Consider the following 15,460-nt stretch of genomic DNA (forward strand, 5'->3'; position numbering starts at 1 on the left):
GATATCATGCAGCCATCACACAACACAACCAGTCTAGTCGTCTGTCTGTATCGAACCTTCATTCATGCTACATGGTATCGTAAAGCCGTATCTATATGCCATCCCACCATTCCATGTCCAAATCCATTCCTGGTGTCTTTCGACGGGTATCCCTCTCTTTTTAGCAAAATGAAACCTCCCTACTTGCGCAGATACTGCACCAGCTCCACAAGCTGCGAGCGCGTCTCATCCTCGAGTTGCTCCTCAGGCGGGCTCAGAACCTTCTCAAACACAGGCATCAGCGAAGGTGTGAGCTGCTGCACGGTAGGCTCGTTTTGTTGGTAGAGCTTGACAATCATGCCAAACACGGGCTTATTCTCCTCGTAGTCCTCACGCAGGGGCAAAAGCTGCACCAAACGGGGCAGCACCTCGGCGATGGGAAGCTTGCCAGGGTGTTTCGAGATGAACCTGCTGACGCAACCTGCCGTGTTGTCAAGAAGGCGTGCTTGGTCCTTAGCATCGAGCAGAGGCTCGAGCTTGGAGAAGATTGTCGGCAGGGACTTGAGAATCTCATCATCGTTGGTAGTCATCTCGCAGAGAAGTCCCATACCGTAGACGGCGTTGGACTTGGTCTCTGGATCTTCATCCGACAAGCGGTGAAGAAGAAGCTTCAACATGCCAGTCGTGTAGGGTGTGCAGCCAGCACCCATGTTGCCGATACACTCAGCAATGGTTCCGACAGCAGCGCTTCGCTCAGTGGAGTCCTGGCTGCTAGCGTATTTGACAATAGGCTTCTCAAACATCTTCCAGAGCTCGGCGAACTGCGGGCCAAGTGCAACCGACAGGCAGGTGACAGCCTCGAGGGCAGTTTCAATGACGAGCCAGTCATACTCGGAAGACTCATCAAAAATCTCCTCCTCGGCTTCGTCACCAAGATCCTGCTGGCAAGGGTGGCGCTTGGTGATGACGGCGAGCAGGTGCTGGCAGAGATCAGGTACCACAGTGCCGTTTTCCGTCAACAAGACGGCAGGACCGCAGAGCTTAAGAGTGGCCGCGACATCACGGTTGATATCAGTGACAGTTCCCCTAGACGTTGTCAGCCAGATTCTCGTTTGGAAATTATAACGAGTAGTGATTGTTTGAAATTGCTCAGTCGTGATTTCGCTTTCACCTCAAGTGCACTTTGTGCATCGGAGTGAGCTGGGATTAACGAATATTCTGTCATCTTTGCAAGGTGTGTGTAGAAAGAAAAGAGCGAGAGCACATACCGATCCATCTCGTCTTGCCAGATGGTCATGGTGGCAGTCATGACGAGGTTGCCGAGCTTCTTCAGCTCGTCAGGGATATCAACGGCAAGAGGAAGACCAGGCTTCCATTTAGCCATACCATCACCCTCAGCCATGCCGAAGAGGCAGGCAAATGTGCGCCATAGCGTGCCAAGAGCAGCCTTACGGATGCCCTCGTACGAGTGATCGACAAGTTCGAGTAGCTTCGTGACGGTCGCCTCCATGTAAGGAATGTACTCGCGGCGAGTGTGAGTGATGATGTCTCCATAGACTTCAGCGGCGATCTCCTTCTCCATGGCGACAGCACTGACGCCTTCTAGGTCATCCCAATCATCATCGTCATCACCGGCCATAAGAGCTTCGTTAAGATCGCTGTCATCGTCGTCGTCGTCACTGGCAGCAGCCACCTTGATCTTTTGGCCCTGGATGATGACCTCGGAGCCGGCCAAGTCAGCCGCCTCCTCCCCAAACTCAACGTCGAGGTTGGTCTCCTCTTGATCAAGGCAGTCGTTGAGGCCCTTCACGGCACCAGGAAGGTACTTGGCGAAACCCTCCTCATAGACCTTGGCCATTGTGCTCCAAAGGATGTAGCTTGTCTCCCTGAGGCGGGGGTGATCCAAGTGAAGAGCTTCTTCGGAAGCCTCCATGAGCGGCAGGACGTACGGCTCGAAAGGCTCGGGGCCAACGGCAGAAGCAATCTTACCCATGGAATCACAGGTGACACCACGAAGGTCAAGCTCATCTTGGCTGTCCTTGATCCTGACGTATGAGGAAAGTTCCTGCATGGTCTGGGGGAAGAATGGGATGAAGTCCTTCTCGGCAGCAGAGGCAATAGAGCCAACAGCACCGATGGCAGCGCTCTTGACCTTGAGGTCCTCGTGATGGAAGAGCTTGCTGAAGCGTGGGATGAGCTCCGGGACGTACCTGCCAGCATCCTCTGGCTCTAGTCCCTCGATGAGGGAGTCGATGGCGTGGCAGCTGCCGCGGACGATAGAGAGGTTGCGCTCGTCATCCGAGCCTTGCATGTTGTTGGCAGCAAGGTCGAAGTTCTTGAGCATAGCGGGGATGAGGCGGGCGTGTTCCTTGCCAACGTCTTCGGCAAGGTCATCAGCCAAGCGAGCCACACCGTTGAGAGCGGCGGCGCGGACCTTGAGCTCAGGGTCCTCCAACAAGTGTAGAACCATAGGCATGATCTCGTTAAGCTGGGTAGCGATGAAGTCAGGCGCGCCTTCGACACACATGCCGAGAGCCAGAATAGCAGCTTGACGGTAGTCAGCGTTCTGTGACTGGAAGTAGTTGCCAAGGTTCTTGAGAAGAGGAATGACAACCTGACTGGGAGGGAGGCTGGAGGCGAGGATATCGAGCAGGCCGAGAGCGGAACGGGCAGGTGTGACTTCCTCCTCTTCGCTGGACAGATCACCAAGCTCAGTGACAATGTGGAGAGCCTTCAAGGTCATCTCCTCACCGATTCTCAGGCCCTGGACCTTGAGCTTCCTGTAGCGGACGCACTGCATCAGGAAGGCGAGAGCCTGGGAACGGTAATCATCCTCGACGTTGGTGCTTGAAGCAAGCTCAAGCATGAAGCGGACAAGGTCGCCAAAGTGCTTGGCCAGAAGCGCAGACTCGCAGCCAAGAAGAGTCTGGAACACCTCGAAAGCCTGCATTGCGCGGTCCTCATCGCCCTCATCGACAGTAGCCTTGAGAACAGTGACCATGCCAGGGATGGACTCCTGGAACATGGCAAGCTCTTTGGGGCTCTCGTCAGGCTCCAGCAGCATAGCCAGGCGGCTAAGGCTAAGCATGGTGTTGATCCTGACATCGACACTCTCGGGGTCTTGGATGGTTGAACTGAACAGCTTGTACAGATCGGATTGCTTGCCAGGGAACGAGTCGCCCGCTGACTCCAGAGTGGTGAAGATGATGTATGTACCGACTTCACGGTGACGTGCCTCGGAGCTGGTGGCAGCCTGCTGGAGGTACCCGGGCAAGTCAGCCCACTCGCCATCCTCGAAATCCTGCGACGCGATGGCCGCGATGACGCGGGCAGCAGAATGCCGGGTGAGAGTGACATCCTCGTTCAGTGTGAACTGGAACAACTGGTTGCGGAGAGAGTTCTTCTGGTCCGCGGGCAGATTGGCCCAGTGCTTTGTTACAAGCTTCCTAGCCTCAACTGCAGCCAACTGGCGGAGCTGAGGCTTGGGGTGCCCACAGAGAATCTGGAGGAGCGCATTGAGCGAGGCGGGCGAGTTGTAGTAGTTCTTGTTGAGGGTAGAGGTAGCGGATTTGACACGCTCGGTGTCGGCTGCAAAATGTTAGTAGACGTCTGCGGCACGGCGGGGCTGGGTAACGTACGCTCCATGAGGCCCTCGAGCAGCTGGACAAACTGTTGCTCGTCCATGGCGATGCTCTCACAGTGTAGTTGTGTAAAAAGCAAAGCTCTGGTGGTCTGTCGCAGGACAACGAAGACCTTTAATATTGACAGTTGTGAAAAGAGCGCTGGCTGCTCGCGCAAGGTGGGGATCCAACTTTTTTTCAAAGGGCGCTAGTCCTAGCAGCAGGGTCCACGACTTAGGTAAGCCGTTTACCCTATCAGTGACGAGGCGGTAGGCGAAAAGGCCATACCAGAAGCCGACGCTGCTGTAGCCTGTAATTGCGCAAGTCGCTCTGGACTGTGGGTACCCCAGACTTTGGGTGTCCCTGCAAGCTGTAAAGAGTCTGGTTGGATGTGTCGTGCAGACCGATCCAGACAGGCACTGTACAAGCTGGCATAGCTTTCATTGCCGGAGCATGAAGACTTTCTCGCAGATGATCTGAGAAGAAGCTTCAGAAAGAAGTAATGTGCTGGGTACCATCATCTAAAGGAGACGGCAGTTTCTTGGACAGCTAGGCGACGAGATGGTGGTGGCTAGAGGCGGCGCCACAGCCCTTGCTGGCTACAACGCGATGAAAGACCATCCTGTAGAAAGCTTTCGGAAGATGAATGAGATGAATAGACAACGATACAAAGGGGCATGGAAGCTCAATGGACGGAGGAAGCTGGAGAAGCTGGAGATGTAAAAGTCCAGACAGCTCCAACGCGACTTGATAGGACGCGCTAGGCCAGGGTCTGTGCGGCGGAAAGCTGTTAGCAAAAACAGAAGGAGCGACGGTAGACAGGACAAACTCGCCGCTGCCAACATAAACGAGGAGGCTCTTCCACTAACTTCTCTCATACCCCAACCTTGTAATACCCCGCCCTATTCTCCAAGTCCAACCCAGCCGCCTGTACGCCTCTCCAGGACACGTTTCTCGACCCCTCTCCGCCTCCGACTCCATGGCTTCAGTACGTCTGGCAGTTGCCGCACCCGTCTGCCAACATGTGACATCAATATTGACCTCGTCCAGCAAGCACCCAACCAGCCGCGCCCTTACCCAGGCAACTACCTTCCCAATGGTGGCGCTCCTGGCGGCCCCTCAGGCCCAGCGCCTGGAGCTGTTCCGCTGCTCCCCAACCAGGGCCGCGTGATCCAGCAGGGAAGCGTACGAGTGCTGTGTATTGCAGACGTCCGAGGTGAGCACGGCAGTCATGGCATCTAGTCAATCACGTCCTCCTAACACGCACTAGGAAACCTGCAATCGCTCAACCAGCTCGCCGCCGACGCCCGCGCAAACTACATCATCCACACTGGCGACTTTGGCTTCTACGATGATCGTTCGCTTGATCGCATCGCCGAGAAGACCCTCAAGCACGTGGCCCAATACTCCCCGCTGCTGTCAGACGCTGTCAAGCGCTCCATCGCCACAGCCCCTCCCCAACCGCCTATCAAGGAGCGCTTCGCACGGGAGCACCTGCCACTCTCAGAACTGCCCCTCTTCCTTAACAAGACGTACACTCTCAACGTACCAGTATACACCGTCTGGGGTGCTTGTGAAGATGTGCAGGTGCTGGAGAAGCTGCGGTCGGGCGAGTACAAGGTGGACAACCTGCACATCATCGACGAGGCGCATTCGCGGCTACTCGATGTAGGCGGCGTCAAGCTGCGCTTACTCGGTCTCGGCGGTGCCGTCGTCATGCACAAGCTGTTCGACAACGGTGAGGGCAGGACTACCATTGCCGGTGGACAGGGCACTATGTGGACTACTCTGCTGCAGATGGGCGAACTTGTCGACACGGCCAACCGCGTATACGATCCGACCGAAACCCGCATATTCGTCACCCACGCATCTCCCGCCCGCGAAGGACTGCTCAATCAGCTGTCCGTCACGCTCAAGGCAGATTTCTCCGTCTCCGCTGGTCTGCATTTCCGCTACGGCAGCTCGTACAACGAGTTCAGCGTCAACCCCACTCTCGACCACTACCGTGGAAAGCTCGCTGCGTCCAAGGCCTCGTTCAACGACGTTTGGGATACTGTCAAGACAGAAGTTGAGCCAGCAGTCGCTGATAGCGAGTCCCAGCAGCGCCTGCTCGCCCTGGCGCTGGAAATTGTGAACAAGATGCCCACCGTCGCCAATGGCGGAAACCCCTTCGGCGGCCCTGCTCCTGGGCCTCAGAGCGGTCAGATCGATGAGAGTGCCTTCAAGAACATGTGGAACTTCAACCTTGCGGATGCTGCTTACGGATGGCTTGTACTGGACATTGACAACGGCAGGATCGGTACCGAGATGAGGGCTCAGGGTTTCAACTTTGCTCACCGAGGTGGAAAGGTTGCGCCTGGTCAGACTCAGCCCGCAGCCGCCAATACCAGCACTGGTCCCCCAGCTGCAGTGAACCCTAGCCCCTCTGCTCAGCCATCCCCTGCGCCGGGACGTCAAGCTGGCCCACCAGCGAATGCTCCTCAGCAGCCCCGCCCCGCTGTCGCAACCCCACCGGTTCCTCAACAACAGAAGCAGAATGCTGGCCAGCCCACACGCACCGGTCCCTCCCCCGCCCCGGCTGCTACACCCAAGGAGCCTGTCAAGGCCGCTACACCTCAGCCCCCGGCCAGCAACACACCAGCCAACGCCGGTGCTGAAAAGGCCATTCCTAGCGAGGTCAAGCCCAATGGCACCGCGGCGCCAGAGAAGGGACCTGCGTCTCCAGCACCCCGAGAGCCTGTTGAGCGGAAGGAGAGCAAGGGCCTCTTCATTGCTGGCGTAAAAGATGAGGAAGAGGCGAAGAGTCTGCTCGCTGAGGAAGACAGGTCCAAGGTGGAGAAGATGGAGAAGATCAAGCACTTTTTCGTCGCCCACTTCGCTACCTCGCAAGACATGCACGGTGCGCTCCGTCGCGTCGCGGACGATGTTAGGAACGCTAGGGGTGGTCCGGACAACAAGACCGTCAAGGTCTACAACGAGCGCGGTCCCGGTAGCAACCAGCCCAGGTACGGAGCCGGCAGCTGGCAAGCTAGCAACCGCGGCGGCGTTCAGGGTGGTGGTTACCGAAGTGGAGGTGCCTCAGACAGCGAGGGCGGTCGTGGCGGTCGCGGAGGCCGTGGCGGTGCTTCCCGCGGTGGACGAGGTGGCGAGCGAGGTGCTCGCGGAGGCCGTGGTGGAAGGGGATCATTCCGGGGTGGTGAGGGTGCTGCTGCGGCGTCGACTGGAGGCGAGTCATAAAAGCTCACCGACTGCACCTCTACAGCCCTACCGACCCTGATACCCCTTCTTTCTTCTTCGGTTCCGTGCTAATGGCTTTGATTGTAGTCATGCCACGGTCTCCCATAAGTGAATACGCTTCTGGCGACGTCCGCAATCATGTGCTCTAGCTTTTATCATGTTTTCTGGGAGCGATTTCCAATACCTTTCTCATAGCGGGCGTGGGTTGTGCGGGTTCCTTTTCGGTCTTTGTAGATGGGACCCGGACAGGTGATCGGCGCAATGTGGTGCTTGTCTTCCGTATTTGGATCGCTGAGGAGGCTTACGATGATGAAGGACGAAGTATGGTGTATGTATTGTAATCACAAAACATTGAGAAACATGTCGTGACCAAGGCTCTTCTGACTCGTCTTCTCTGATTGTTTGACATATCTCATGACATTATCGTCATAGTTCGCTTCGCTTGATGTCTATCCTGGTTTCAGTTATATAAAAACCAATAAGCAACTCAAACAAACGCATTCTTTTCACGCGCGATGCAGATTTACTGTGTACACACGTCAAGAGGACAAAGATATGTGACTGTACAGTTTTTGAACAGCTTCAAAGCCCTGCCCAAGCCACTTTGACGTGTCGTCAGATACGCAAAGACCAAGTACTCAGTGTGCATTACGTTTTATATTGAATGAGTAGTACAGAAAATACCGTCATCCTTCGACAAAATGAATGCAATACTGTTTGATTGAGAGCTCTACTATTTCGACCTGCAGAAACACTCGGGCGAGAAAGAAGAGGTGGAGGTGTACGTTAAGCGGGACATTCGAATATGTGCCAGTGACCAAAAAGAATGGATTATGGAAGCTGAAACTTAGATTTGAAATGTAGAGGAAGGCATGAATGTTGTAGATATTGCGAATCACTTTTTGTAAGATTCACCCTATCAGAAGTTCCGTGTTTCCATAATATATGCCTCGGACTTGGAATGAACCATGAGATGTACACAAGTCTCCGTGTTGTAGTACGTTCATGTAGACTAATATGCACAACTCCATGGTGCCTTCTACGCTGTGCTTAAGACATCACCACCCTAAGCATGTCAACGCATTCTGAAGTACAACTTCACAAAGCACCAAGTACACTACAGAACTGAGATGAGCGCAGTGATCTTATCAAAGTCTCAAGTATCTAGTCGTACAACAAAGCTTCACCTCAACAGGTAAATAACGCCTCACAACAACACCATCTAAAAAAGTCCCACCAGCTTTCATCCGGATAACCATACGGGATCCTGGCGCGGCCATAAGTACCATCGCGCCGCAGACGGAGCCGAGGAGGACCCATGGGAGGTGTGTAGATTCCTGGAATACGCGCTTCCATGGCCGGCACTGAGATTGGCTGGAGCAGTGGTTCCAATTCTTCCTGGAGTGACATGACTAGTATTGGTGGTGGTCGCGGTGGCAATCGCCCTCGGACTGGGGGTACATTCGTTTGCGAAACGCTGTCCTCTAGGCCCAATTCGCCATCATCGGATGGCAGAGAGGGCTGTTCTGAAGGTTCTGGTTGCAGCGGAGAAGCTTCGTGTTGATCTGATGATGGTTCAGACACAACTGGAGGAAGACTTTGCGCACGATCTCGGCGAAATCTCTGACTCAATCGCCACAAGGACGCTCCAATGTTCCATCTTCCCGGACGCCTCAGAGCGTCCTGATATCTAGCAAACGTTAGCCATAATGCCTAGATGGGATTAACAGCACAGGGTAGGATGTACGATTCGGGTCCGTCGATTTCTATTCGCTCGGTAAATCGCGAACCGACGCTCGAACGATGCAAAGGACGATACGGGCTTGGTCGTGGGTACACTCGCTCCAGACGCTCCAATGTAGGCTCTATTCCTTCTCTGGTATTGCTCAGAGATGGCTCGACCCCTGTAAGTGGCACATCATCCCATGCAGAGGTTCCGGCAGGATCTGTCGGAGAATTAGAAGGGCCCTGATGTAAGCCTCTAGATGGTGACGATGTCACTTCATTCGCGTCCGCTGGTCGAGCATCAGATATTGTAGTATACTAGTCGCTACTGGATCGAGCCCGCTGGCGAGTATCAGAAACACTTCGAGTCAAATGGGATAATGGGAAAGGAGTTGACGACCTCCTGCCCCTGCCGGACAGTAATCTCATCTGCTCGGCTGGCAACGCATCACTATCACTGTCGTCATTGTCGTCATCATCTGAGCCAGCTCCGCCTCGCATGAATACGGTTTGCTCCATCTCAAGTCGTCCCATCTGTGGGCGTCCGGGTGTGATGATCCATGCTCTTCTCTGACCATGTTTGGCGTTTGCTATAGTCGAGCGCTCCGGATTCCGTGGCGGCATACCGTCTCCGAAGTGACAGTCGTCCGACTCGCTCTCGGACTCGTGACTGCTGGTATCGTTGACGATGGAGCCTGAACGGCTTCGCGGGTGTTGTGCTTCAGTGATATGCGTATACCTACGCGAATCTTGCAACTCCGGAAGCGGCGGTGTAGGAGAAAGAAGTCCAAGACGCTGCAGAGTTTGCCGAAGGTTTGATGAAGCGGACACTTGTGAGGCAGATGGTGGTTCAAGGGGCGTTGTTCCCCCACTGTGTACGGCCAGCTGTGATGGTTCGTCAGAAGCTGTTGCGGGATGAGAGTTCGGCGATGAGGGGAGTGCTTCAACAAGTGTAGTTTCACCACTGTTCAGATCGATTTGCGATGGGTTTTCTAAGGATGCTATGGATTCTGGGTTTGACCAGATGGTTGATAGAGGACGTGTTGCTGAATGATGTGTACCGCTCGACTTTGGTTCATCAAACGAGCTTGTTCGGATACTGGACACGACTGTTGGGCGGCGTCTGGTGTTGTAGAGGCTGTTGTGCTCCACCTGCTCCCAGCGCGGCAATGCCGCGAAGTCATGTCCTGACATGAAGGCTGGATGCGAATACTTCTGCGCCTCGTCATCAGTGGCTTGTTTATAAGCCCTTCTGTATCGCTCTTGTACCTCTTTTACCAATTCCTTTTGTTGTTGCTCATCCTACGAGCCGACCTCGTCAGCCCAACTACGTCCTTTCTCCATGGGTGACGGCAAGCCGGTCAGGTCGTCCAAGTCCTTCGCCTCTGTAGTGGTCTTGGCCTTGGTGGAGGGTAGTTCCGGGAAGTCTGATGCTGAGGGTGGGAGCTCGTCGCGCTTCGCCTGGCCGCCTGTCGGTCTCGAATCAGTCTCTCGGTAGTCACCACGGCCACCCCTGCCGCCACGGCCTCTTCCTCCACCACGGCCACGTCCACGACTTGATTGTGCGGCAGGCTCACGATAGTCTTCGGCCCCGTTGGACGCGTTGTCGATTGGTCTAGAGGGTGCGATGCCACCGTGTGCGCCTCGGGCAGCACCACGCCGTTTTTCCTCTCCAGTGCCAGAGAAGCCATCCTCTTTCTCAAAGTCCCACTCTCTGCCCATCTGAGCATTGAGCTTGCGCTGCCGGTTCTTCTCACGCTCTCCCATCATCTGCTGGCGACTCTGGCGTTCGGCCTTTTGTTTCTCGGTCAATGCCTTCTGCTCTGCCCTCTGTTTTTCTGCAAGAGCCTTCTTGCGTTGCACATCCTGTTTCTGCATGACGGCCTCTCGAGCCTCGAAGTTGCCCTTGTCAGCTTCGGCGCGAGCATGCGCGCTCTGACGCGCTTCGTTCTTAATGCGCATGTTGGCAAGCTTCGTGTTCAGCTCCTCTTCCGTCAGGCGCGTACGCGCTGGGCCACCAGTCAGGCCTCTGTCGCCGCGCACGGCGTGTGTAGGCTTCTCCTTGGGCTCAGTGGGTGCGGACGGAGGAGCTGAGGACTCGGAAGCATCAGTGCTGGCGGCGTTGGCGGCTGCGGCGGGCGTCGCTTCTTTAGACGCCTCGGGTGCCTTCTTGTCGTTCTGCTCTAAACGAATGTCGGTGTTGTGCCCGCCTCGACCTCTTCCACGGCCCCGTCCTCTACCGCGGCCGCGGCCTCCTCTCTCTGCGTTCCGTGGCTCTCGGGGCGCATGCGGGGCCAGGTGTGCCTGAGGCGCTGTCGGCGCATGTACTTTTTCGGGTACAAATTCGGCGGCGGACGGCTGCAGCTCGACGGGGCTCTGCTCGACGACAGGCTCGGCAATGGGCGTGATATCGTCGTCGAAGAAAAGGTCGTCTGTACTTGCCGTCTGCGCGAAGGGGTCTATTGATGGGTCGTTGTAAGCGGGGTCGTAGGACGTCGTGCTGTCGGTCTAATGTCGGGTCAGCGTTGTATATCAGCGGAGCGACTTCAATAGCAGACGAGAGCCCAGGGGTAACAGATCGGTAAACATACCGGTGCAGGCGCTGGTGTAGCGACGTTGCCCTCTGGCGCTGCGGGTGCTGCCTTCTCCGCCTCATCGGGCTGGGACGCCCATTTAGACTTGAGCATAGTGTTAAATAGCGAGTAGTACTGGATTAAGTCTAGAGATAGCCGTCTGGATGCAGTACACGAGTGTTGTGTGTTAGCGATGTGATGTGGGGAGTATTGGCTGCGACGGCTGGCTGAATTACGTGCAGGAACCCTGCAGTCCGTGCTGAAGAGCCCCCCGCACTTGCAGTCCAGACCCTGACCACTCTTCCTTCCCCACGCTCATGATCAGAAGGACTCGACTTCACCTACGATCGCAGCTTCCCACCGTGATACCGACTGGCTATGGCCCCGGTATCCCCTCCTAATCTCGGACTGCAATGACGTCGACCACTCTTGTAATCTGTGACTTGCACCCCGCGCCATGAAGTATTCTGTATGTACTTGCTACGTCTTCCATTACGCTAGTTGGCAGGCACAACCTGGAGGACACCTTGAGGATGGTATACAAGTAATGATCGATGAAAGATTGTAACAAAATGGAATCACTGCCACAGTCACTAGCACCGCGTATGTATAGTATCTTCGATATATTCATTATATAGGTTACAAATTTGCTGATTTCTGTATTATACCAGAAACCTTGAAGCTACCTACAACAACTTCAATCAAACCAGTTCTACCAACTTCTACTGGGTATAGGTAGGCGCATAGTACTGTGGAGATATCGGCTGATGATAAGGTCCACCCGTGTATGTATTCATCTGAACTCCAGGGCCGTACCAACCTCCACTGTATGGGTTGACGTTGCTGGGTATGATGTACGGTATGAACCATACAGGTAGTTGCGGAGGCGGAGAGGCAGAGTAATGTGTGAGCGGCGTATGTGTCCGCTGAGGCTCAACAGGCGAAGATGTCCGAGACCGACGTGACGATGTTGACGACAAACTCCGCGGAGACATGTTGGAAAACTCCGTCAGCATTGTCAGCATATCATGGTCATCACTGCGAGCCTCTGCTGATAACCTCGCCATGTGAGCGTGTTCGTCGGCGACAACAAGAGCCTGGCCTTCAGCCTTGTAGCTGATGATAGCAGGATCCACAAGCGCAGTTGCGTTGGAAGAGCGTTTGTCGCTCGCGAGACGCATCTCATTCTCAACAGAATCCAGAGTACGAGCCTCGACTGGCTTCTTGTTGACCCGAGCACCGGAGGCGGAGGACATGTGACCCATAGTGACAGGACCGCGAGGAGGCCTGCCCTCACGTGCAAGATTGACGATTATCGCGTCGTACTCCACAGCCTCGCTGGAATCAGGTGCAACAGAGGCCGATGAACTCAAGGTACCGACCTTGGTCTGCCCAGCATTCTTAACCAGGTCAAACAAGCGTTCAAGCGTAAACGAAGAAGTGGTCTTGGTAGGCGCCTTCAAGTTGTCTTCAGTCAGACCAGTGATTATTGGCGTAATCTCGAAGCAGTTGTCGTCCAGGCATTTGAGAGTTGGTTTGAACCAACCCAGCTCGTGGTCGTATGCGCCATAGGTCCTGTGTGCGACCTCGTATTTATCGCTAGGATAATTCTCCGTGTCGACAGATGGAGTGTACTTGCAGCGGACCAACATCTGGCGCGGCGTCTCCATCCCAGCGTACAGAGCGGCTTCCAGAGCCTTGCGGTGCGCGACGATATCTAGAGGCTGCTCAGGCGCTATCCTCTCGAGCGACTCAAACTCAGCAGCGGTCTTCGTGATTGGAGCGATTTCCATATCGTCAGTGCGTTCTTCTTGCTCGGGCGCGGTTTTGGCAGCGACGACAGCAACAGGCGCAGGCGGAGTCCTCTTCGCCTTGACCTTCTCAGCGGCGGCGGTACGTTTCGCAAGTGTCTTTTCCTTCTGCACCTTCTTGTGGTCCTTGAGCACCTTCATCTTCTTGTCCGCGACGTTCGTGGTGCTGTTGGGTGTAGCCATGTTTGTGGTTCCGGACTAGATGGTTAGTGAAATCTTGTGAGGCGGCGTGTTGGTTGAGTGGATTTTGGTAATGCAAGCAGGAGTATGATTCACAGTACACGATCGTCAAGATCAATGCGAGGAATTTAGAGTTGGTATGTGTGTTGGGGTCGGATACAAGTGGTAGTTGGATCCAAGGCAGTTTCAGTGCGTCAAGCGGGCTGGTTGATGGAGGAGTGGACTGAGGCAAGGTAGAGGGTATAACAGTGTACGAAAAAGAATGGATTATATCGACCCGAGGAGTCTTGGGTCGGGCAGGCACCAGGACCCGGAGAGAAAAGAAGTGATGTAATGATTGATGAAACCAGATCCGTGCTTTAAGAACAGGAAGTGAAAGGAGAAAGTACTATGCTGGCCAAACTTGGAATGTTTGTGCGCGTGATGGACGAGCTCCTCTTCATCACGCCTGAGCCTTTGCAATCATGGCTATACTAGAGAGACACCACTGTGGTCCTGGAAGGCTCTGGCCTATTTACCTAATATCCTTCATCAGAATCGGCGAAGCCGAACAATATGTCCCGAGAAGGCTCAGGTATCAGAAAACTCCAAAGAGCGCACCAGGTTGGTGACTCGATCTTGTGGCATAAAGAGAGGACTGTCCCGAATGTGTGCCACTCGATAGTAGAGTGACAGTTGTTTGCGGTCACATGTTCCTTCAGAGGGGTATCAGAAATAGGTTAAAGCCACCGGATCTGTTGTCTGGGACGAAAGAATTACCAGTTGCCGTGGTGACCTCTACTCGTTCGGTCGTATTCGCCATGTTAATAGGTAAACGGTGAAGAGACAGAGCCACTAAGGAGGACAACATGAGACCAGATTTCGCGTACTTGAAAAGATTGGAGAAACACGAGAATACTCAATGCTCATTGGATATGAGAGATTACCAAGGCATTATGCTAGGGAGTCCACGATAACGCGTAGTACAATGGCGGGAAAAGAATGAAGGCAGCCACTTCAAAGATGCGACAATATGCAATGCACCGATTGCGATGGCAATGTTGTTGTGTGCGGAGTCCCAGTAGATGATGCCCAAACCTTCCGCGGTTGTAAGTGGCACGAACAGCCAGCCCCCAGCGCTAAACTTCCATCGGCGACGAAACGCTGACTAAGCCCATCATAGAGCTCATGATTCATCGCCCTGGCCACCCCTCCGCATTGACCTCCACTCCATCATCGACCTCGAAGCATGCCGACGCTGACGGCAAACGATGGTATTAGTCTGCATTATGAGACATATGGCGACCCGAACGCCGCTCCCTTGATCTTGGTGAGCGACCCGCCATTGAGCGCTTGTCTTCAGCGTGCCTGACTTCCATCGTTAGCTGCACGGCTTTACAGGTTCAGGGGCGGTCTTCAAGCGCAATGTAGCCACACTATCCCGGAGCTTCCATGTCGTCGTCCCCGATTTGCGTGGCCATGGCGAGTCTGACAAGCCGAAGGCGGGCTACCATGTTGCACGCCTAGCTATGGATTTGAAGAATTTGATTGATTTCTTCGGTTTTAGCGATGGCACGATCAAAGCCATCGGCACAAGTCTAGGTGCCGCTATATTGTGGAGCTACAGCGAGTTGTTCACCACCCGCGCATTCTCGCACATGGTCTTCGTGGACCAAGCTCCACTACAGAACTACCTCGAAGACTGGGGCCCTGAATTTGGAAACCTAGGATGCAACTCCCTTGAAGCACTTCAAGGGATGCAGAAGTCGCTTGTCGAGAACCCCAAAGAGGCGCACATTGGTACCATCGCAGCGTGCTTGGGCTATCGATCGCATCCGCAGCCTGGCGGTCCTACATCAGATTCCGTGGAATGGAAAGAGGATGAAGAGTTCTTTCTCAGAGAGGCTTTGAAGGGAGATGGGTGGTGGTATGGTAAGCTGATGGCTGATCATACGGCGAACGACTGGCGGCATCCTATCGCGCAGTCATTCGGGTCGCAAAGCGGTAATCGAACAAGAATACTGGTCGTAGCGAGTAGCCGAAGTGGATGCTTTCCCGCTGCAGGACCGTTGAAGGTAGTCGAATTAGTAAACGGAAGCGGAAAGGAAGAGCTCGCCAAGGGTGTGACGGTAACATGGGGAGGCCATTGGTGTTATTGGGAGAAGCCTGACACATTCAATGAGCTTGTTCTCGAATTTCTTGGATAGAAAGCAGGTTAGTATTGACATACAGCTTATACACTTTCTACCTACTCTGATTCTATCACGTAGAACAAAAAAATAAGACCAACAATCATAACGTGGCTGGAAAAGTTGTCCATGAATTTCCAATGTTTGCGCCCCGCGTCGCGATGCAG

General features: G+C 54.4%; 4 protein-coding genes across 4 annotated transcripts; 1 reads left to right on the forward strand and 3 right to left on the reverse strand.

The window, feature by feature from the left end:
- Positions 1–39: 39 nt before the first annotated feature.
- ACET3X_001593 (uncharacterized protein) lies at positions 40–4,288 on the reverse strand. The gene is made up of 3 exons (XM_069446902.1): positions 3,618–4,288; positions 1,248–3,567; positions 40–1,065 (listed from the first exon to the last, which is right to left on the reverse strand). Exons 1-3 carry the CDS (start codon positions 3,661–3,663, stop codon positions 180–182), a joined length of 3,252 nt encoding a protein of 1,083 aa, XP_069311835.1. The 5' UTR covers positions 3,664–4,288; the 3' UTR covers positions 40–179.
- Positions 4,289–7,772: 3,484 nt separating this feature from the next.
- On the reverse strand, positions 7,773–11,314 carry ACET3X_001594 (uncharacterized protein). The gene is made up of 3 exons (XM_069446903.1): positions 11,153–11,314; positions 8,584–11,069; positions 7,773–8,526 (listed from the first exon to the last, which is right to left on the reverse strand). The coding sequence occupies exons 1-2, from the start codon at positions 11,246–11,248 to the stop codon at positions 9,864–9,866; spliced, it is 1,302 nt and encodes a 433-aa protein (XP_069311836.1). The 5' UTR covers positions 11,249–11,314; the 3' UTR covers positions 7,773–8,526; positions 8,584–9,863.
- A 542-nt stretch (positions 11,315–11,856) lies between these two features.
- ACET3X_001595 (uncharacterized protein) lies at positions 11,857–13,128 on the reverse strand (the record flags this gene model as incomplete). Its single annotated transcript, XM_069446904.1, has 1 exon — positions 11,857–13,128. The coding sequence occupies one exon, from the start codon at positions 13,126–13,128 to the stop codon at positions 11,857–11,859; it is 1,272 nt and encodes a 423-aa protein (XP_069311837.1).
- Positions 13,129–14,353: 1,225 nt separating this feature from the next.
- On the forward strand, positions 14,354–15,311 carry ACET3X_001596 (uncharacterized protein; the record flags this gene model as incomplete). The annotated part of the gene is made up of 2 exons (XM_069446905.1): positions 14,354–14,434; positions 14,490–15,311. The coding sequence occupies 2 exons, from the start codon at positions 14,354–14,356 to the stop codon at positions 15,309–15,311; spliced, it is 903 nt and encodes a 300-aa protein (XP_069311838.1).
- Positions 15,312–15,460: the final 149 nt, after the last annotated feature.

Source organism: Alternaria dauci, chromosome 1 (genome assembly GCF_042100115.1).
Source record: "Alternaria dauci strain A2016 chromosome 1, whole genome shotgun sequence".
Classification (NCBI taxonomy): Eukaryota; Fungi; Ascomycota; class Dothideomycetes; order Pleosporales; family Pleosporaceae; genus Alternaria; species Alternaria dauci.